This window comes from Ambystoma mexicanum, chromosome 8 (genome assembly GCF_040938575.1).
Source record: "Ambystoma mexicanum isolate Mex_15411 chromosome 8, UKY_AmexF1_1, whole genome shotgun sequence".
Taxonomy (NCBI): Eukaryota; Metazoa; Chordata; class Amphibia; order Caudata; family Ambystomatidae; genus Ambystoma; species Ambystoma mexicanum.
In genome coordinates this window covers 1270307506-1270330655 of record NC_090929.1, presented here as the reverse complement: position 1 = coordinate 1270330655, position 23150 = coordinate 1270307506, and the positions used below count along the sequence as shown (strand labels likewise).

At 45.8% G+C, this 23150-nt stretch overlaps 1 protein-coding gene across 6 annotated transcripts in view; it reads left to right on the top strand.

The window, feature by feature from the left end:
• Positions 1-23150, top strand: part of BLNK (B cell linker) — a 1905158-nt gene that overhangs the window by 1562860 nt on the left and 319148 nt on the right. For all 6 annotated transcript variants that reach the window (XM_069611389.1, XM_069611390.1, XM_069611392.1 and 3 more), the window contains one exon: positions 11811-11910. In XM_069611389.1, coding sequence (XP_069467490.1) covers positions 11811-11910 — 100 coding nt within the window. The remainder of the gene's footprint in view (positions 1-11810; positions 11911-23150) is intronic.

Below are 23150 nucleotides of genomic sequence, written 5' to 3'. Positions count from 1 at the left end.
CTACCCATGGGTGCCATAAGGGTATCCCAGGGGTCTGTTCACCAAACCAAAAGAGAGAGAGCTGCACCGCCAGGAGTCCCACATGAACTCCTGCGTGGAAAACACGACAGAACACACGATAAAAAGCAGTAAAGGACAAGGATGCGGAGGCCCTGTCCCTCTGATGCATTTCCAGCATCACATTCTCACTGCCCCATTCTGGATCACCTGAAGGCGTTGGATCTCTGCCTGCGGGATGCCTACCAGTAGGCTACACCCATAATCCAATTTGAATCCAATAATAGCCCTTGCCAGGGTTTCTGAATTTTTTCAGAGATAAGAGCGCATAGGTGGCGGAAGAGTTTAATGAAATATGAGGATGAGGAAATAAGACCATTCAACTAGGCTTTCATATTCATATGTTTGTCCAGGTATACACCTAGAGTCTTAACCTTATTCAAGACTTTGATGACACAATTATCCAGATTGAAATTCTTGTAGTTGTTCCCCAGTTTATCCAATTTGCTGGAAGAGCCCACCAGAAGAAATTCGGTTTTGGCACTATTTAGTGCCAGCCCATTAGAGACCATCCCATTTTGGATTTTTAGATAGATTTTATTGATGAAAGCTTTGTCTTTTTGATGTAGGCCCGAAATGGGTAGAACACATTGCGTATCACCCGCATAATTAGTGTATATGATCCCCTCCTCTTCCAACATCTGGAAGAAGGGGATCATGAAGATGTTATAAAAACATGGTGATACGCAAGCTCCCTGTGGAACCCCGAACAGTAAAAGCACAGGATCGGCTTCTACCGACTCACTGGCCACTCTAATTTGTCTGTCTTTCAAGAAAGAAGATGTCCATTGGATTGCTTCTTCAGAAAAGAGTGCATTCTCCCTTAACCTAGTGGACAAGATGGAATGGTCCACCAGGTCAAAAGCTGCAGAGAGATCTAAAATCATCAAGAGGGCAACCTGGCCCTTATCCATGCTTTGAATGAGGTGTGATTTGAGGGCAAGAAGAGCTGTCTCAGTTACATGGTTGGTGCGAAAGCCAGATTGGTATTTGTGCAGGATTTGATTTTGTTCCAAAAATACAGATATTTGATTATACGCGACTCGATCTAAGATTTTTAAAAGAAAGGCAGTATTTGTAATCGGTCTGTAGTTGGAAGCTATTAGTGGGCACAAATTAGGCTTTTTCAAGAGATTGTCTGGCACTAGATTTGATTGAAAAGAAGCATTGAAAAATTTAGTGAGTGCCGGAATTAAAATGGGTATACATTCCTTGATTATGATCGAGGAACAAGGGTCTCTTTTGCAGCTTGTGCTTTTAAGTTGGCTGGTGGTTTTAGCTAATTCATCTTCAGAGATAGGCCTGAATCTAAATACAGGTAGATCTTTATCCTTTTTCTATCAGGCAATGTACCTTGTCTTCCTGGCCTGTTATGTTCAGGGCACGTTTTTCTATCTCTATTGTTTCTTTGATTTTTTCTAGTTTCATGGACATGGCTAATTGAATTTTAGTGCACCATGCTTTATTTTTGACAATTGAATCTTGTGTGGGTCCTGGGGTATTTGTTTGTTCTTTTAGGATTTTAAAAAGCTCCTTACTATCCGATTTAGCATTGATGATTCTGTCATTTAATGCTGCCTTTTTTGCTATTAGAACCGATTTTTTAAAGTCTGCTGCCATAGTTCTATATACTTCTAAATTGCTTGGAGATTTGTCATTTCTCCATGTATGAAAAGGTTTATTTTTCTTGTCTTTAAGTTCTGCCAAGTCCTTAGAAAACCAGTTGTTTTTATGTTCTGTTAATTTCATTTTAATTTTACACTCCAGATATAGTGACCCTCCAAGAAATCCACATAAAAAAATCTGATAACCGTCTAAAGCTCAGGTGATTCCCGCAGAGAGTACAAGCAAACGCACAGGGCAAGGTGGCGGGAGTACTCATAGCAGTTAAACAAGGGCTGGCGGCACATATAGTTGCCACAAATGTTGACAATGGGGGGAGACTCATATCCATCACGCTCCGCATATATACATACACACTGACAGAGGCAAAGATATACGCCCCAAACACTGGGCAGATTGGGTTTTTAAGGGTGGTTCTTGCAGAACTAGAAACATTCAGCCAGGGGGGATCCTCGTAACGGGGGATTTCAACATAGCATGGAACCCCAAGAGGGACCAGAGCGCAAGACAAGCGCAACATCACACCCCATCAATCGCCCTAAAAACAAGAGGCAGAGTGGAAGGCAGAGTGACTGTGCAGGAGCCAGTCTTTCTACCATTGAGTCTGTGCTTGCAGTGTACCTTTAAAGACCTCCCTTTTCGGCAGAGCCCGAGAGGCGGAGTGGGAGGCAGAGTGACTGTGCAGGAGCCAGTCTTTCTACCATTGAGTCCGTGCTTGTGGTGTACCTTTAAAGACCTCCCTTTTCGGCGGAGCCGGAGAGGCGGAGTGGGATGCAAAGTGACTGTGCAGGAGCCAGTCTTTCGACCATTGAGTCCGTGCTTGCGGTGTAGCTTTAAAGACGTCCCTTTTCGGCGGTGCCGGAGAGGCAGAGTGACAGTGCAGGAGCCAGTCTTTCTACCATTGAGTCCATGCTTGCGGTGTAGCTTTAAAGACCTCCCTTTTCGGCGGATCCGGAGCGGCGGAGTGGGAAGCAGAGTGACTGTGCAGGAGCCAGTCTTTCTACCATTGAGTCCATGCTTGCGGTGTACTTTTAAAGACCTCCCTTTTCGGCGGAGCCGAGCGGCGAAGTGGGAGGCAGAGTGACTGTGTGACCGGGTGCATCGTACACGGGCCACAGCTGACGATACAGCTGAGGGCACCTGCCCACTGCACCCGAGTGAGAGCCGGGTTAACCGACAATGGAGGAGGAGCCCCCTGGTATACTTGTTGGGCCCAAACCTATAGACGAAGCTGCGCAGGCTTCGGAGAACAGTGCTCTACCCCACCGGAGTCGAGAGAGAGCAGCTGCTGCAGCATCAGCGCCCAATTCATGTGCAGCGAGCCCTGCAGTGAAGTTCGGGGGCCCGGGAGAAACAGGACCCTGGGCAGATGGACTGCACACGGCAAGCGGTGGTGGCTGGACGGCAAAATCAACCCGGCAGCTCTGAGGTGAGACCCAACAGGGAAAACATGCCATCAACCTTGCCTTTGTCTATAACATCTATACCCCGTGCCCCCCCCTCCCTTTCTGCGTGAAGGTGAAAATTGGCGCCAGTAAGGCAGCCTACATGCAGAGCATCGCAGCAGGAGTAAGAAATGGGTAAGGGGTGGGGGCTCAACATCAGCTCCTCAAACCTGCCCCTTGATTACTGGGGTTGACCCCAGCCTTAAGCCCAGTCCTGAAAACCACACATTTGAGGGATTGGCGGATGGGGGCCTCACTTGATCTGCAAGGACTTTTCTAAAACAACTGAGTCCTGGCCTGACACGGAGCTTGCAAGTCTAAGGTTTGGTGCCCTTGATGTAGCAGACCGGCCTAACTGCCTGCCCAAGACTATGGACGAGCCAATGAGTGTTCTGTTGAGCACTCATGCAGGGAACCTACCCAACACGAAAACCAGCAAGGCAGGGTTGAACTGCTTATCTGCTGCTCTAATCCCGGGCGATGTGGCGACAAAGTGGCCTCTTGGTGGGGTGGAACATGATAAATGGGTTGAAAGCCCAGGGGGCAACCTCTCCACTGGGGCCCTGAGTGGCGAGTCCATTATTGTCGAACCTGGGAATGCTCATTTGAAGCACTGAGGACTCACAAACCATCTGGACAAAAGCAGCTGGAAGGCGTGGGGTATGACCCACAATTACAATCGTGCCTCCAGCCCTTTTTCATACAAGAAGAGTCTGAACCTGGGACCAAGTACACCAGCAAACAAGACATGGTTGACGGGGGAAATTCCTGATTACCTGCTGCTACAAAGCAGTTTAAGAGTCGAACGAGGAGTATTAACTCAGCCCCTGGCCCTAGCGACTCTTAACCATCAAGAAGAACTAGGAGGTGGACACATACCTATATGCTCACAGGGCCTGAATAAAGACTGGCCGACGAGTGGGTCCGACGCTTGCCCAACTAGAGGCAACTCTCATGGTCGGTTAAAAAAGATATAAACTAGAGCCGGTTGAATCCTTGTGGGAGGAGGAAAGAGCAATCTATCATCAAGTCTCCACTCAAACAGAGGGGGCTGAAATTCCACTGGGGCAAATAGAGGGAAAAACCCTCTCTTCCACCTATGCCCAAACAGAGGCAACCGGACCAGGGTTGTCAGGAGTGGGTGAAAGAAACTGCCCCCAAGAACTAGACTTCCTGACAATCGCAACCCTATATTCCATGATGAATCCGTTCATGAAGCTCTATTAGCAGTTTGCGGACATGCTGAGAGAGCAAACAACTATGTTAGCCATGCTACATTCCAAAACTATATTTGTTGAAGGCTTTGTAACAGGGGTCCAGAAGAACATTGATAATAGTATGGCGCAAGTTGTGGAACTTTTACACACCATCTTGGACCCGATCATCAAAGAGAAGGAGATGAGGAGAATGTCAAGGCTATTTGACCCACTGGAGAACCAGTCTACGGATAATGTGTTCCACCCATTGAATCCAACTCTGGCAAAGAAATTGGATTTGCCAGAACAACTTCTTAAGGATCCAAAACAGACAGATATAATGATTGAACCAACCGAGGATGTGAATATTTTAGGATCGAGACCCGCAGGCACACCAGAACTAACTATCCAGGATAGCGTGACCGAGAAAGCCCCGTGTGGTGTGTCAGTAAACCCAGCCCTAGTCCGGCAGCTCTGCATGACGACAAATAACTTGGACATGAACGAGAAAACGGTTACCAAGGACAGGACTGTCTGCTTGACAAATCAATCTGTGCCACCACAGATGAAAATCTGCCCTATTTTTGCATGAAAACATCTAGTGATAAAGCAAATGCAAATACCACAAACTACGGGACCTGACAATGCCTCAACACAAAAAATAACAAAGGTTAAATTCAAATCACGCAAGGCGAAACTTGTAACAAAAACAAAAGAACATGAAAACTCCAGCAAAAACAAAGTCAAGTTCCAGCAAAACCTTTGTCAAGAGATTTAGGATTCCGAATCAACGAATTCAAAAACAAGGAAGGGCCAACAAACTTTCATCAGTGATCAATAGAACAATAACGAACACTCAAAGAATTGAATTTCCTAAGGCGCAGTGCACCCAGAGCGAAAAAAACAATGAAGATGGCAAGACCTCAGTGAATCTCCTGGACCTGTCCACCTACTCTATATTAGATGAAGAAAACCCAGAAGATAGTGACGAGGGGAGCATTGTGGAAAACAATGAAGCAGGTCGGCATCCAAGAGGTGGTGAGGGAGTTGGGAAACCAACCTGGGAGGAGAGGCCATTAGGGCCGGCAAGGGCAGGTCCAAATAACAGGTCGACCACCCCAGGTCCAGGATGCAGCCAGACGACCGCTGCAACAAAGTCAAACTCGTGCGTTAGTTGGAAGAAAGATGATCGAATTTCTGGAGCAGAAGGTAAGATTGATAGTAAACGGGACTGCCTTGGCTTGGCTATGAACATCGCCAGCCAGGACAGAGGAGCGTCTGAGAAGAGAAAGGCCATGGTGTCTGATCCCCAACAAGGGAAACAGGCTTTCTTTTAAAAAGGGGTGACCGTACAACGCGCACCACACAAAGAAGAATAACAAACGCCAAATGGCAGCCCTGTTAAAATGCCATGGTCAACCAAGGCAAACGCTGTTGCGGAACAACCCCAGAGGGGGACGAATTCAGATGAGGAGGCCATCAGATCGGACTGCAATACCATCCCTAGCTCTCCTCTCAAATTTTCATCTCTAAGAGAATCACAAGATGAAGAAAGATCCAACAAGAAACCCCAGGGGGGAATTTGGAGAGCGATAGAAGGACACAGGTGGGGCGATATCATAGGCGGAACCCCTTTTGCCAAGACGGGCTACTACTTCAGAGGGTAGAACCAGCAGATGATGGGCTAATATGAATAGGGTAAATGTGGTCCGATTGTTTCATCACGTTGCGTATCAAGAATCACATCAATAAGCCTATCTTGGGCCACTCACTCACCCCAAAATCTCCCCAGAGGACAGCGTAGCTATGGAAGCCGAGATAACAAAAGAGGAAGTCACGCAGGCAATTAAGCTTCTCCCCCTCAAACAAAGCCCCGGGACCGGACGGGTACCGAGCCGCCTTTTATAAAACATATCAACATATGCTGGCGCCCAGGCTGGCAACCCTCTTTAGCTCCTTCAGCAGGTCGGGTCGCATCACCCCCACGATGGAAGAGGCCAAAAAACATTTCTTTTACCAAACCTGCCAAAGACTGAAAAATGTGGCTCCTACAGGCCCTTCGCGTTGATAAATGTAGAGGCCAAACTATACACCAAGATCCTAGCAAACAGATTAGAACCCCATCTCCCACAGCTGATCCACCCAGATCGGTCCGGCTTCATCCAACAGAGACAAACCCATGACAGCATCCTCCAGTTCTGGCATATCATAGGGAAGACCCATCTGAAAAAAGACCCAGCAGTCCTCCTCTCGCTGTATGCCGAGAAGGCGTTTGATAGGTTAGAGTGGTCCGTCCTATTTTTACCCTGGAGAAGATTGGAATTTGGTCAGGGTTTATAAACATGATTCAAGCAAACTTTTGCGACCCAACGGGCTGGCTCCAAGTTAAAGGTGACCTTTCACACCCAATTAAGCTAGAAAGAGGGACCAAAAAAGGCTGTCCCCTATCCCCTCTACTCTATGCCATTCACTTAGAACCCTTCCTCACCACGCTACGGGTCTCTCTGTTGATCCAGGGAATCCCCGTTGGGAGGGCGGAACGCACTGTGATGGCATACGCAGACAACATGCTCCTCACCCACACAGACCCAGAGGTGTCCCTCCAGGAAGTGGTAGGGGAAATAGAGAGGTTCAGAAGAGTAGCAGGCCTAAAAGTGAACATAACAAAATCCGAAATACTGAACCTCACTATGACAGGGGAGAAGCTCTGGCAGACTCAAAACGCCTCCCAATTCTGGTGAGTGCAGGGCAGTATCAAGCTCCTGGGAGTCACTATCACATGGACACTTCACGTGCTTTATGGGGGAATTATCAACCCCTCTTAACACACCTCAAGCAACAACTACAAAAGTGGGGCCCCCTATCAGTATCCTGGCTCGGCCGGATTAATGCTCTTAAAATGGTAATCCTCCCCAGGCTCCTAAACGTATTCCTGAAACTCCCGAAATCTTTTACAAGCCTCCCCGCATGGCGCTAACAGCCCTAATGGCCCCAACCAATAGAGTCGGGCTAGGCCTACCGGACTTCCGCATGTACTGCTGGGCTGCCCAGATTCGGGCAATTAAAGACTGGTTCGCTACCGACTCTGAAAAGAGATGGATACAAATGGACTGGGCGGTGGTGGGGGCCCCCCTTGGCATGGTGCTCTAGCTACGTAATACAGACCGCCCACGTAATGTGCAGAGATCCGAAATAACAAAATTGGTCGTGAACGTATGGGACACCCTAGCCAGGCACAGGCGGATCACCTCCTTCCCCTCCCCCTTCACACCACTATCTGGGTATCTCTATTTTTCCCCAGGGATGGAGAGGGGGGCCTTCAGAAGATGAAAAGAGGCGGGTGTACTAAAACCAGAGACATGTTCCAAGGAATAGACATTAAACCTTTTGCCCAATGCAAAGCAGAGCTTGGCCTAGCAGAAAACGACAGGATACAATATTTCCAACTCCGCCATTAGCTAATGAACCCAACGATACGGGAGGCCGCGACCCGCCCACTCACACCTTTTGAGAAACACATAACCAGACACTCAGGGGACAATCATCTTCTCTCTAACATTTACAAACTGAGTACTTGGCCAAATGGGGAGATACATTGGGGGGACCTATCCCAGAGAAAGACTGGGAACAATTATGGAAAGACATCCCCAAACTCACCCATGCCACCCAGATAAGGGAATTCTGATATAAGGCAATTATCCACTGGCACAGATATACCTCGCGATAAACCGCGTGTGCTGGCGGCAGTGTGGCGGGAAGGGAGATTGTCTCCATATCTGGTGGGGTTGCCCAAAACAGGGGGACTACTGGGAAACAATCAACACATGCATACGCTATTCGGAGCACAGGAGTGCAGAGGCCCTAAGGAAAACTTTTTATGCATAGGTGGACAAATTGACAGATCATGGGAGAAACACAAATGAAAAGCATATGTGATTCTATCAATGGCAGCCCTTCTGGTCTAAGCGCAAAAATCGAAAACTAAAGACCCCCGGACAGGACAGGATTGGATAGAAAAGGTGTGGAAACTTTGTGTCCCTGGAATGGATGACGCATTCCATGCAGGGGAGACAAGGCAAGTTCACCACGCAATGGGAGACAGTGCTGGACTTCCGGCACAATTACTTCAGAGAAGCGTATTGCGCCCACAGACTCCACATACCGGGGATAGAGTGAAGCGCTCCCAAAGTACGACTGCCCGGGCGAGAGGGAGGGGATTAGGAGTGTGACAGGTTATAGTTTATTTTCGCTCTTTTATTTGGTTATGTGTTTTATTGTAATCGGAAAACCCAATAAAAAGAAATTAAAAGAAATGTGTACACCCGAATCTCAAACACTGAGACAAAAGAAAATCCCAAACTATGCACCCAAGCACCAGCCATTAATATACCCAACCATCCAATACACAACACATAGTTACAAAACAAGTCAAATTATTTGCTTTGTATATGCCTGTTCTCTTTTTTGATGGCTGCCAGAGCCTGAGTTTGATGGAACTTCCAATTCTGATCCCACTTATTTAACTATACATACTCCCAATAACTGAAGGTTGAGGAAAGCCACCAAGAAGCAATGAGCAGAATAAACATGTATGTGTTTTTGAATTTACAACAGGCATTGAAAAAGCCAACGGGTGTGTAATTGTTAGGCTAAGATTATTTCGTAAAGCCACCACGGGTCAAAACGACAAACCAGCCACTGTTGTAAAGTCAGAGCTATTGGCTTTGGTAGTGCTTATTACTGTGGAGTCACCCTTAACGATTATTCCTTTAAATTCATAATGTTTGCCCGATTGCCAAGCTCTCTGTTTGCTCTACAGCCTTATTTGTGTTTTAATTTCTATGACCGGTACCTATCGTGCATGCTCCAGAAAACAGCCACATCACATTTGCCAGGAAGCTCGGCTGTTTGAATTAGACACTGTTGCTTTCTTCCCGTTATAATTTTCCCACTGGGTGCATAACACAGGGTGAAATGGAGGCAGTTTGGTAAATGGACAGTGGAGTGAGAACCATAACATTAATACCTTTCAGAAAGAGTACTATATATAACAATGTGTTCTACTTCGAAAAAGCTTGTTCAGTTCAATATAATGACATGAAATATCAGAAGCGGATCCTGGTGATATACCGTGAACACTGCACATAGTGAAAATGTTCCAGGTGGCAATATGCAGTTATTAATTCATTAAACTGTATCTGTAGATCAAACTTGTCATACACAAGGAAAATGTACACTGAAGAAAAACATTATCATAGAGTTGAAACACACTTGTAAATAATAATATTGTCAATGCTATGCTACCATTCCAAGATAGTGTCACTGAAACCCTGCTTTATTTATGAAGCCATATCCAACTGAAAGGTGTGCTCTGCATCACAGAGTGTCACTGTTAAATATATATTCGACTATTCTATTGTCAACTTACACAGTTGCAGTAGCTCCTACAGAATGGCACATGCACCTTTCCTGTCTTTCACCATGATGCACACTTTCTGTATCATGGAGCAGTTGATTGAGACCAGGCCCTCTGCACAAATTGTTGCAGGAGCTCTGGCAGAGGGAGATGGAGCTCTTAATAGCCAACCCTATAAATATGATAGCTACACTGTCAAGTGATATATTGTCATGAAGACAGAAGAAAAGTCTCAAATTTTCCGATTGTTGGGATAAAATGATTCATGACATTGAGAGGTAACATGAATACAATAACTTTAAGGATACCAGATTCCATATTGCATTTGCAACCTTTTTCAAGTCAGAAAAAAACAGTTTGTCTCACTTGCCCTTTATGGCAGTATAGAGAGTAATGACCACAATGAGTAAAAAGCAAAAGAATATTGATTAGGAAATAAATAGCACAAAGTTCTTCTCTTAGAACATAAAATAGATGCAATATAGGCAATTATTATTAATTAAGCAATGTATTCACTATACATTTTTGGTCGTGTATTACTTATTGCTGGTCTTGGTTGTTTGCTTGCTATTTATTTCCTAATCAATATTCTTTTGCTGTTATTCTCTCTTTTCTATCTATTCTTCCTTCTTATTTTATTCTAGGTATTTTAAATTCTTTTACATATTAATACTTTTTGTCTCTTCCTTAAAATGTATCTTAATGCATGTTTCTTCCGTTTTTATATGATGTTATAAGAGTATTTAGTCTATGTAGTCTATGAAATGTGAAAAGCTTATGTTAAGCTATAGCACATTAATAATAATAATAAATAAAAACAATGAGCAAACATATTTAATTGCAATCTCCAGAATCCCATTAAAGCAGTACCGATACAAAACACTCCACCATCCAAGACGTTACACCAACGAAGCAGTGTTTGTCATTGTTATCCTTTCCTGAGAAGACGTCATCCATACCCTAGTGTGCTGCTGATACCATGTGTTCCCTGACTCAGCTCATACCACATGCAACATTCTATGATGACTCTGCCCTGGGTCTTTTCCACCGCAGATGGGCTACCTGTAAGAAGAAGGCGGGTCTTTCCTGAGCAGCGCTACTGGATGGACCCTGAGGCTTAAGCCACTGCTAAGTAATTCGTTCTTTATCAGCTGCTGTGCCACTGGGGAATAAAGCATATATCAGTAGCACATCTACTAAAGCCACAGAAGTTCCTCAGGGCTCTTAAAGAGCCTTCCGCAAATGCAACTATTTATGGGCCATTTGCTTGGACCCCAAGGTGAAGTTCAAACTGCTGGCCAAAACTCACCAACCTATGCCGGCCATCAAACCATGCCGGACATCAACCTGCTTTCCAACTTGAGGTTTTCTTGCTCTCCTCGGAAGTTGCTCTCCTATGCCAGTCAAGTTCCTCCCTACTAGGACATTGAACTTCTCTGCCCTCTTTGGCTTTTCCCTCAGAACCATCCTCCAAGCTATCAGTGGCAAATCCTATTCTTTGGTCACCCCTCGCCCAATACATGGCACTAACATCTCTGGGTGGCCGAAGAGAACAGAACACTTTGCAGGCCTTTTTTTCTCCAGGCACACCCATGAAGTACATTCATCACACCTTCCAAAGGCCAAGGCTCCCTCATCTATTATAAACATACCCTGATATTATTTATGGAAAGAGTCAAACTCATATCTATGTTTTGGAGTGGAATAGACATATAAAACACGCATGTGTTAACAATTGATTTTACATTTAAACATTGATCAACTTGTTGAGAACTTTTCTTGGTGCCTATAATGTTCTAAGATGTGTACTGCTGAAGTAGGAAATCAGATTGAGTCTGTGCAGTTAAATGTAAGCCTTTACATTCTCCTATGTGAGAACTATTGCTGTTTCAGGCGCCCTCGCAGAACACCTTCTATATTGATATGTTTTGGATGTTGGCATTACAACCTTTCACCAAAGCCAGTTACAGCCTGGCAGACCACAATAAATACTAACAAATATCTAAATTGCAGCAGCTGCGAAGCACCCCTTAACCTGTCTGCTGCTGAGTGTATCTGTTTTATGTGTTTTAGGATGACTATATTGTGCCTGTTGATGAGGAAGATGAGGTTGAGGATGAGGATGATAACTACATACACCCGACAGAGGAAGTGCCACCGTTACCTTTGAAAGGTATGTTGGTAAACATGACATCTAAATCCAGCTTATGGCATTCAATTCATGAAAACAAGTTGGGAGTAAGCCAGCAAAACAAGAATTACTCAAATATACTCTTCATTTCAAGAATTATAACTCTCAGGGATATGGCAGAAATGGTGCTATATCAGACCACTTTATATTAAATAAGATAACATAAGCGTTATGAATGGGGTATTAATAAGAACTGCAATGTTACAATCATTGCCAAGTTGTACCTGCACATTCTACTACTAGGAATTGACTATCTAGTAATGCAATTGTAATTGTACAATTTACTAGTTAAGTGTCATGTACCCTGTGTGTCTATGTGTAGAATGATACACCTCTAAAGGCAGGCAGAACATAGATTATGATCCACTTTGAGGTGTGCTATGCTTACAGTGTTTCAGGAATTCCTAGGAGACATGCGGCACTGCCTAGGAATCCTTGCTTTTGCTGCAGCAACGGTGGGCAATGGAGTGGGTGACCCAATTTCTCCATGGCACTTAAACACCACTTTTCCAGACCTGAGCTTTTACATACATGTTTACATGTTTTCTTTTGGCTTTAGGCTTGTTTCACTTTAACTGAACAGGTTTGCTGTAAGCACCTGTTACAAGGATTGTCCTTGACCCTATGGTTTAGATAAAGACAGAGCCTGGTGTGGGGGAAATGGGGTGTTCACTCCCCCTTGCATCCTTCCTCTACATCCCTGTGCGCCCCTCCACAGCTCACTTCACCAAAGTCGTAGGAAGTATTCAGTGCAGTGCATCCAGGCATTGTAGTGATGAAAGTCGAGCCGAGGTTAAGGCAGGACTCAGAAGGCATTGCTTGGCAACAACATTCTCGGTCAGCCATACACATGCTTCTTTCCGTGCTCCAGCACTTCCTGATTGGAAACGATTGGAGCTATGACCTCACAGTAGACAATAATCAACATTGCTTCTGTGTGAAAAGGTACCTTTTTTTAAAAGTGTATGTGTGTGCCTGCGTGTATGTTTCGAATATTATGCAATGCTGGCGGCTGCACACACAGGCGAGTTTGAGTGTGTGTGTGTGTGTATGCGAGTGAGTCTGTGAGCAGCTTTGTGTGAGAGTGCAAAAGAGTTTGAATAAATGCAAGTGTGTAAATGAGCGTGACTGTGAGTGAGTCTGTGTTTACGCATGTGAGTGAGTGAGTGAGTGAGTAGAGAGGCACGCCAAATATACAGTGGCATCATGCTGGCATAAATTGTAGGCACCCGAAAGTGTTCTACCGTGCCAATTGTGACCTATATTTGTACGCAGGCAGCATCAAAAACTGTTTGACAGGACCATGCAGACATATAGTGTGAGTTCCATCATGAAAGTGGTTTGTGGTGGAATACTGACAGATGTTTGGGCACAGGAAGCATGAATAGTTGTATTGGCATAGAGTGTGTACACAAGATAAGCACCACGAAGATGCGCTTTGTAGTGGTTGTATTGACATATACTGTGAGTAGCACCATGAAAGTGGTTTAAAGTAGGAATGCTGGCAGATGTCAGTGGGAATGCTGCCAGGTATTATGAGGTTGCCATCGTGAAGGTGTTTTAATGTTAATATGCTGGCAGATATCTTGGGTGGAGCGTTATGATAGTGTTGTAAAATGCTCCTACGTACTGTTGGTGTCCTGGCATCTATTAGATTTGTTCATGTATTACTCTTTAGAAGCAATTTTATTCTATGGATTTTTACCTCTTGTTCTCAAACATTGTGGTGTAATATGCCCCAGTTCAACTCATTATTTAAAATCTTTCTCAAGGGAGAACACCCTAGTCGTCCTACATTGTTTGGGGCTCCCTTACTAAGGCTTGTGCTAATTTGAAGGAAATTCTAATTCCACTGCCTTGAAAATGTCCCACAGGAAACGTGACAGAAGAGTCAAGTGTTGAGCTAAGTCGTAGAATGGTGCAAGGGAACATGCAACACCACAGATGAAGGGAATGGTCACACCGTAAATGTGTAAAGATACACTCTTTTTTTATAGAGGAATAGCTTTTTAGGAATAAAGTGTTTGGGATGGTGACTTTCACAGTAGACCATAGTAAAGTTGAAGGGCTCCATGTTTAGTCCCTAAAATGGTGTTCAAGGTTAGTTTTTTAGAACCTACAGAATCCTAATGATTTCCAATGATACACAGACATTAATAAAGTGCTATGGTTCAGAAAAAGCAAAGCAGTCAAGTGTTTAGGCAGGTTCAGTACACGTTGCAGTCTTAGCTTGTGCCCAATGCTTTTCTCTGTGACAGTTTTATTCAATACAAAAAACAAGCAGGAAGCCCTCAGTTATAAGGAAAAGGAGCTGTCAAAATGCGGTTCAACAGATGAGATGCAGGGTGTGAAGACAATAACCCCGTGGGTCAGGAAGGATGAGAGAGGTAGTCTGGACAATGTTGCTGGTGCTAAGAAATAAAAACCAGATGTTGCGGCACAGTGCAGCTACATTGGTAGCAGGACTTTCTGGCTCTATGTCGAACGCAGTGCATGCGGTGGTCCAAGAGTTCAAGAAAGGTAAGTGGCATTGGTAGGTCATGGACTTTACCTACTGCTGCTTGTTTACAGGAGGGTCTGGCTTTCAGATACAAGGGAAGCCACAAAGGAGCCAGCAACGGTGCCCACTGTGTCAAGGCAAGGGAGCACTGATGTAGTTCCCTCTGGCATGGGAAAAAGCCTGTCTTGTGCAGAGCCCAGCGGCACTTTGCTGTCATTTGCAGGTTCAGAGATGTTTCTGCAGGGCTTCCTTAGTCTTCCCTGGATGAGTATCTTCTTCAGCTGTTTTATGGATGAGTGACTGCGATTGATAAAGATATGTTGCAGGTACCCCTATTCTTATATGGTCTCCTTCTCACATCCAGCTAGATCTGGTCATGGCTTCTAGCGGACAAACTGGACTGTCAGTAAGGACATCACATGCATATTGCACATACCTATGTCCATGCGTACCAGGTAAATAGCAATTGGTTTTGAGGTCTCACTGGACTTATAAAATCACCATTTAATGCAGACCTGCAAAGAGCAAACCTTTGTTCAATGATCACAAAATGCTTGCAGCACCACAATGACTTCCAAAATCATACAAAGAGCTGCTACAAGCAGTTGAGTTACACAAGTAGCAGAGTAGTGCGACCTCAAGTAGCAGTGCAGTGCAACCTGCTTAGGAAACGTGACTACAGGGTACCTCTTGTAGCATCTTAACGTGTGAGTCTTAGGGACTGCCAGAGACACATGAACAGAGTTACATAGCCAGTGAAGATGTAGATGGGGACTCACTGGGTGAAAAGCAGTTGGTGAAGCAGCAGGGAAAAGCAAACATAGCAGGGGACTCGCTGTGAGACACAGATTCTGACTTGTGTCCTAAAAGCACCTGATACTAATAATTTTTTAAAGAAAAGCCGAGGACTGGAAAATGGATTCTCCATGTTTAGATGGAGTCACATGGTCACCCTAAATGAGGAGTAGAAGGTGTGGGCTCAGCATTGAGGTCATGGCAGTGTTCATAAAGACTGCCACCAGGTCAGAGGAGAGAGGACTGCTCCGTAGCGGTCAAGGCTGCTAATAGAAGCAATCAAGCCATGGCCTATGAAGTAGCAGATATGGCAGACATCACGTTTATTTACTAAACAAGCATTGGCAAAGCCACCTCTTTGGGCTTTGCTAAAAGGAACTGCGTATGTCCTGCAGGACACAAAGCAGGTCCACAGCAAAGAGAAGAGTGCAGTTTCTCATCAAACACCCACCCCCCCATCTCTCCCCCCGGCACACGTTGCTGTTCAGTGTTCACTGACCGTTGCATGTGACATCCCATGAATCTTTAACAATGTCCTTGGCTTCCTCTCTTTGGTGCTAGCCTAAACTCCCACGAGAACTTAATATTTATGTTTTTACTGAAGCACAACCTGTTAGCCAAAACTAATGGTGGTACTAAATCTGTAAATCAAAACTTTCATAGCCTCACGAAGTGGCTCCAACGCACCACCGATTAGCTAAAAGGAATGGTGGCTCTAAAGTGCCACCTATATGCCAAAACTAATGGTGAGGCTAAAAGTATTTAAAATCCTAGCAAAAATGTGACTGCCCCCTGCTGTTTTGTGCTTTACAATTTAAATAAGTCCAGAAAAACATGAAACTTCAGTAAGATAGCGCAGTGGGGAAAGGCATCAACTTTACACATTTTTGAACTATAGGTTTTCAGGTTTAAACCCGAGCATGGCAGACACAGCATTTAACCCTACTGACGGAGATAAAACGAAGTCAGCTGAATCAGGTGGTCTATGAAATACCTGTTATTAAACAAATGTCATGTCTGCTGTATAAATGTCCATATTATGATAGATTTCAAGGGCCAACTACCGTCTCTAAAACATCTTACCCTGATCATATCTCAAATGTGTCACTAAATTGATACTTTCAGGCCTATTCTATTTGGTTCGTATTGGAAGGTTTTCATTGTCTTAACTGTGCAATTTCATTGCATTAGCACTCCGGGTACTAACAATGGCCATTCTGTTGCATCATTATAGCGTTATACAAAGCAAACATCAAAATAGGGAATAACCTTTGTCGTTCATGACTTTTCCTAATTCTGACGTCTACCATCAGTTTTATCCTAAAGTACTGGTGATTTTGGACGAGAAGCTGACGTGTGAGGGAGCCCTTCCAAAACATTTTTTTTTTTTTAAAAATAATTGTATTAAGTTCATTTCAACAAACAATACAAACCAAACTTGCAGTGCATATAATAACATTTTATATATACATCACTTTATCATGTCCACTGCTTCTCCCTTTCCCTCCTCTCCGTTCGAGCCTACTCACTATCATGTTCTATTTCTGCACCTTGTAATAGGAGTTCCTCTTCCATGGTTTCCATTGGGTCTCGCATTAGCCCAAATAACTCTGCTATTAGTTGTTTCCAGGCTCCCAGGGTCTCAGCTTCCTCCTGCCCCCGGCATTACTTGCTTCTTGCCATACTGTAGTTTCTGCTTCAGCCCATTTCTGTAGATCTTTCCACCATACTTCTATTTGTGGTCTATGGCATGTCTTCCACCCCATAGCAATTCTCCTCTTTGCAAGTGCATACGCTAGGTCTTTTAGTTTACTTACATGCTTGAGTTTACGTGGTCTAGGAAACCCTCCTATCAAGCAGGCCCACATTGTGTCCACCACAATCTTTATTCTTTTTTCTGCCAGCCTGCATGCCACTTCACCCCAAAAGCGCTCAATGACTGGGCATGACCAGAACATATGCACCATTCCGGCATTTTCCTCCTCACATTTGGGACATGCTTGCCATCCTGCGTTTTTGAATTTGGCTATTCTCTGGGTGTCATATACACCCTATGGATTATATATATATATTATATATATAATTGTATCTGCTGTAGTCTTGCATTACTTGACACCTTTTTGTGGTACCCTTGGGCTCGTTCCCACATCCCATCACTCATTGGGGCTCCCACTTCCTCTTCCCAGTCCCGTCTCAGCTTTGCCACTTCCTTCCCCACTTTAGACATCATCAGCTCATATATTCTGGATATCTCATGTCCCCCCTCTGCTATGTCATATATTGTATATATGGTGGTGTCCGGCTCTTCTAATACTACTTCGGACCATGTCTTCTTGATTCTCCGCACCACCCTATGGTATGTGATATACTGACCTGCATGTAACCTGGTTTCCTCCCCCAACACTTAAAAATCCCTTATATTCCCCTCCTGCCATATATACATCCTTAGTTGCTTTTTTTTCACCCGCCAGCGCCACTAGTGCTACCTGCGGGGAACACAGGAATGGATTCTCCATCAACTGGCAGGCCCTGCGCCACATCCTCCACCCAAGTATCATCATCTTTGGACGCCCCTCCATGTCTGGTCTAGGTAACCATATAATTTCCTTTAGGAAGAATAGGGCGGAGTCCTGTCGGAACAGCCTAGACTCCGAGGTTGACTCCTCAGAGAGCCATTTAGCTACATATTGCAGCTGGCTTGCTATGTAATAAATGTCATAGTTTGGCAGCTTTATAACCCCTTTATCATGTGAGTTTTGCAGTTTCCAAAGGGCCACTCCATTTCTCGTCCCATGCCAAAGGAAATCCCTGCACATGCCATCCATCCTAGCAAAGAACCTCCTTGTTATCAAGTATGGGATGTTCCCAAAATAGTGCAAGAGTCTTGGTAGGAACACCATTTTCAACATTGCCCCTCGCCCCATCATTGCCAAGGGTAGCTTCACCCAGAACTTCATGTTATCTTCAATTTTCTTGATCGCCTCCTCTGTATTATACTGGTGTTCCTCTTCCACCGTATGGTATATATCTATCCCAAGATATCGAAACGTGCTAACCTCCCATGGTATCTGTAACACTGGTAGCGGTTCTAACGGGATCCCTTTGTACCTGGTCAGTGGAAATATACTAGATTTTTGGTGGTTCACAGCTATACCAGACAACCTTGCATATCTCTCCATCACTTCCAGAATGTACTGGAGGTTTTCTTCCGGGTGCCGTAAATACGACAACATGTCATCCGCATACAAAGAGATTAAAGGGCCAGAATATACAACATAGGAGACCACGGACATCCCTGCCTAGTGCCTCTACGAAGTTGCCACCTCTCTGATATCACTGCTCCTGTTTTAACTCTGGCCAGCGACGCGCTATATAACATTTTAGCCCACTGAAGATACCCAGGCCCTATCCCATAGCCAGCCAGGGCCGCCATCAGCCACGGCCATTTGACTGAGTCAAAGGCCTTTATTGCATCTAACTATAAAATTGACAATTCACCTTCGTCCTCATTTGCGTGCTCAACGACTCTATGGAGTCTCCTAAGATTGTTGGATATGTTCCTGTTGGGGACATAGCCAGTCTGGTTGGGATGTATTAGTTTACCAATAACCCTCCTCATTCAGTTTACCAAAACAGCCGTCAATATTTTACTGTCCTGATTTAGCATTGATAGGGGTCTGTATGAGCCGCAGTTGTGACCAGGCTTATTAGGTTTGGGAAGTGGTATAATTATCCCTTCTCTGAGAAACTCTGGTAGCCTTCCCACTTCATACGCTTCATTCAGCATCTCTAAAAGCGGGGGGAGCACCTCATCCTTATATGTTTTATAAAATTTGCTTGGGAGTCCGTCGGCCCCCAGAGTCTTGCTGGTGGACAACTGCCTCAATACCTCTTCCAATTCCTCTAAAGTAATCGGAGCGTCCAGCTCCTCTCGTTCTTCAGTGCTGATCTGCGGCAGTCCTATGCCTCCAGTGTTTCTACTATTTCTTTACCATCACTTTCCTCATCATCTCCATACAGGAGTCTGTAATACTCTGCAAATCCTGGTTAACTCCTTCTTGGGTGTCCACTATGCTCCCATCATCCTTCGTTATTGTACTGATTGTGGGTCTGGGGGTTTCACTCTTGTATAGCCATGCCAAGACACTCCCTGGTTTGTCCCCCCCTGCATGCTGTCTCTCTATATACTTTTTGTAGTTAAGATTGCACAGTCTCTCCCAGTGCCCCGCACAGTTCTGCTGCAGCCTAAGTATTACTTCATTATCTTCCTTGGTTACCCCTCCCCCACTTAACACTCTTTCCAGCTCCCTCTCTGTGTCTTGCAGTTCAGCCAGGATCCCTCCTTGTAGCCCCTTAGCTAGAGCTACCCCCCTCATTACCACTTTAAAGGCCTCCCAAAGTATACCCACTGTCTCTACACTGCCAGTATTGATCTCAAAATAGTTTATTATTTCCTCCCTAATATCCTCCCTAAAAATAATATCTTTCAGCGTCTCTGCCCTGAGGCGCCATGTCGGAATCTTTGCTCTCGGGGGTCCATATTGCCACCCCAGGATTAGTGGCGAGTGGTCTTAAAGGACCCTCGCTTTATATTCTGTCTGCGTTAACTCAAGACATTAACTCCTGTGTAGCAAATATATAGTCCAACCTAGTATGTAGATTTTGTGGAGCTGAATAGTGCAAATACTGTCTCTCCCGGGGGTTGTGTGACCTCCATACATCCTCGATCCCGAAATCCTCCAGCAATATCTGCAGTGCTCTAGCGGCTGGGGTGGGTCTATCCATTTTACCATCTGATCTATCTACCTTAGGGTTTAGCACGCAATTAAAGTCTCCTCCCCAGATCGCCGCCCCTCCCAGGCACGTGGTGAGTTTGTTACATAAGGTTATAAAATATGCCGCCGTGTTTTGGTTCGGAGCGTACATGTTTAAAATGCTTATCTCCCTGTTTTCCACCAGCCCTCTCATTATGACCATCCTCCCGTCTGCCTCAACTGTAGACTGTAACAGCTGAAATGGGACATGCACCGCCACCCAAATTATCACCCCCCTAGCATAGGCCGAATATGATGCACCCACTACGGTCCCCCTCCATTTCTTCCGGATCATCTCCATCTTACCCTGCGTAAGGTGGGTCTCCTGCAGCAGGGCTATATCTATTTTCTGTCTGCGTAGATACAGCATGACCTTATTCCTCTTTAAACAGCTATTGAGCCCTCTGACGTTCCAAGTGATTATTTTGAGATTCCCCATGACGTGTTAGGGTCCCGCTCCTCCCACCACAAGTGTAGTCCATGACCAAATATATTTCCATTCTTTGTAGGCTCGTTTCCCAACTTAAACTTCCCCAAAACTAAAAACACTTCAAATTTCCCAACCCCCCCACCCTCCCACCTCCCTTCCATGCCCCAACTCACTCCCCTCCGTTCCCTCCCATTCCAAACCCCTTCCCAAATGTTGCCCAGCTCCATCCCTGGATCTCAGGCACCCCCGCATCTAGCCCCTTTCTGGCAATAGCCTGTACTCACGGCTTAGCAGGGAGAAGTTGCCCTAATGGCGGTCCCACTACTCTAACTCCCGGGGGTAGGCTGCCTCCATCTTGCTGCTCCTGTTTGCTTCAAATTAGACGCGCTTTAGTGCTACCCAATTTACTTTGCATTTTATATTCTAGTCCAACAAGTCCAAGTGTCCCATGTTTCCGATATTATCTGTCCTCGCCCCGCCCCTGTTATCTGTACTACAGTATTTTTTCTGGGCTCCCCCACACCATCCTTTTATCATACATGATGTGTCCCCATCACTTATCGTGATCCTCTCGATCTTGCTCCTCGTCTTGTTCCGGGCAGCCCTGCATATCCAGCCATGCCGCTGTGTCCTCCGGGGTGTCAAAGAAATACGCCCTGCTTTTGTGCAGGACTTTGAGCTTTGCGGGATACAAAAGCATGTACTTGATTCCAGCTGTAAGCATTCGCCTTTTGATCGCCTCATAGCTATAACGCTGTCTCTGCACCAACACGGTGTAATCAGGATATGCTGTGATGGTTGCAGATGCCCTTTTTATTGTTCCACCTTTGCGAAAGTACTCCAAGATCTTCTCTCTATCTTTGTAGTTCAAGATCTTTGCTATTATTGCCCGAGGGGGGGCTCCGGGTCGTGGTTTCCTCATCAGGGCCCTGTGCGCTCGTTCAACAGAAAATCCTTGTGAAAGCTTGTCGGCTCCTATTTCTTGCAGAATCATATTTTCCACATAGTCCGTGGGGTCCTGGCCTTCCTTCCCCTCCGGCAGGCCGACCACACGTATGTTGTTACGTCTCGCTCTCCCTTCGGCCTCCTCCGCTCAGTTCTCCAGGTTGGCCACCTGTTGTTTCAGTATGTGGACTTCCTTTGCATTGCTTGTGCTGGTTTCTGTATTGGTTTTCACCGCACTCTCTAGGCCGCTTGTTCTTTCCGCCAGCGCTCTCACATCTTGTTGCAGCAGGTTGACCTCTATTCCCACTGCATCTATTTTGGTTTCCAGAGCAGTTCTTTTGCCGGGGATACTTCTGCCAGCGCGGCCGCCGCACCCTGTGCCAGGGTGGTGGGGGTCTGTTGCGTCTTGGCAAAAATGTCCATTGTGGGCTGCTTGCTCTTGGTCTTGTCTCCTCTTACTGACATTGTGCAGCCCTGCCTATATACCGGGGTCCAACTTTTCTGTAGCGTGCAAGTCCTGCTTCTCCGTTCCTCCTTCTGCGTGGTTGCAGCCTGCTGTGGCACTGCCTGGCCTATATGGTTCTTGCGCCTTGTCCCATTCCGCTTTGTTGGGCCTACACCTCTTGCTCTCGAGGGTAGCTAGTGCCTTCTTACGATCGATTTCAGTCACGGGCCACTCTTGCGTGCCCCTCTCATGTCGTGCATGCTGGTTTCTACTGTGCCAGCTCCCAGGCCCTGATGCTGCCCATCCGTCTTTGGTTATGTCCGGCAGTTCTTATTCCAGGCCCTATGCCTCTCTTTTCGATGATGTTCGTGGGCCTGCAGACTTCCGCCACCGATTGGATCCTTCTGGAAGCTTCCCGTTTTCCTGCGCTTCCTTAAAAGTTGTGCACCTCACATTAGCCACTGGTACTGGGGCGTGCAGCGCAACAATGAGTGTCTCGCTATATAGTCACCATGCGCAGGCCAGCGTCATTATGTGTGCGCCTTCTCATTCCGCGGCCCCCGATTCCTCTCGATGTGCTTCCCGGGGTCCCTGCTGCTATTCTGTTGCGGCTCACGTGCGTCTTGGGCAGCGTATAAACTGTGCTGCGGTCTGCTCTCCTTTCAAAGGTCCCGCAGGTCCCCCGCGCTGGGTAGTCGGGCGAGGCTCCTCAGCTATTCGCCCCGTTTGCATGGGCTGCTTGCGCCCTCTTCGTCCTTCGTCTCGCGGCTGGGCTGCTTCGATGCCAGGCGTGCAGCGTAACAATGTATCTCACTACTTCTGTATTTCGCATGCAGTTTTCTCTACCGCAGTTTCCGTGCGCTTTGTATTTCACACGCTGCCCGCCCTTTGCCAGCCTTCGTCCGCCGTGGGTTTACTGGGCCTGCCTCAGCTTCCTTTGTTCTAACACGCTGGCCATTTTGTATAGAGTGCTGCTCCGAGGCTACAAACTTACAGTTGATCTTGCCAATCTTCCTGTAGTCATCAAGGACTAAGCTCTTGCTCGAACATGCTCCACTCCTTTACACATCCAATAGTGTATTTCTGAGCACGATCATGCCTTTTTTAGCTTGTTTTCACGCAGGATCATGTCGGATCGTCAGGAGAAGCTCGGAAGACACATTCTACTCCATGGCCCTCTAGCCACGCCCCCGAGCCCTTCCAAAACATTGTACAGGTGTAAGACATTTTTTACAAATGTTGACTTGAAATAGGTGGTTAATCGTTCTGAAGTCCTGTTGACATATATATTTT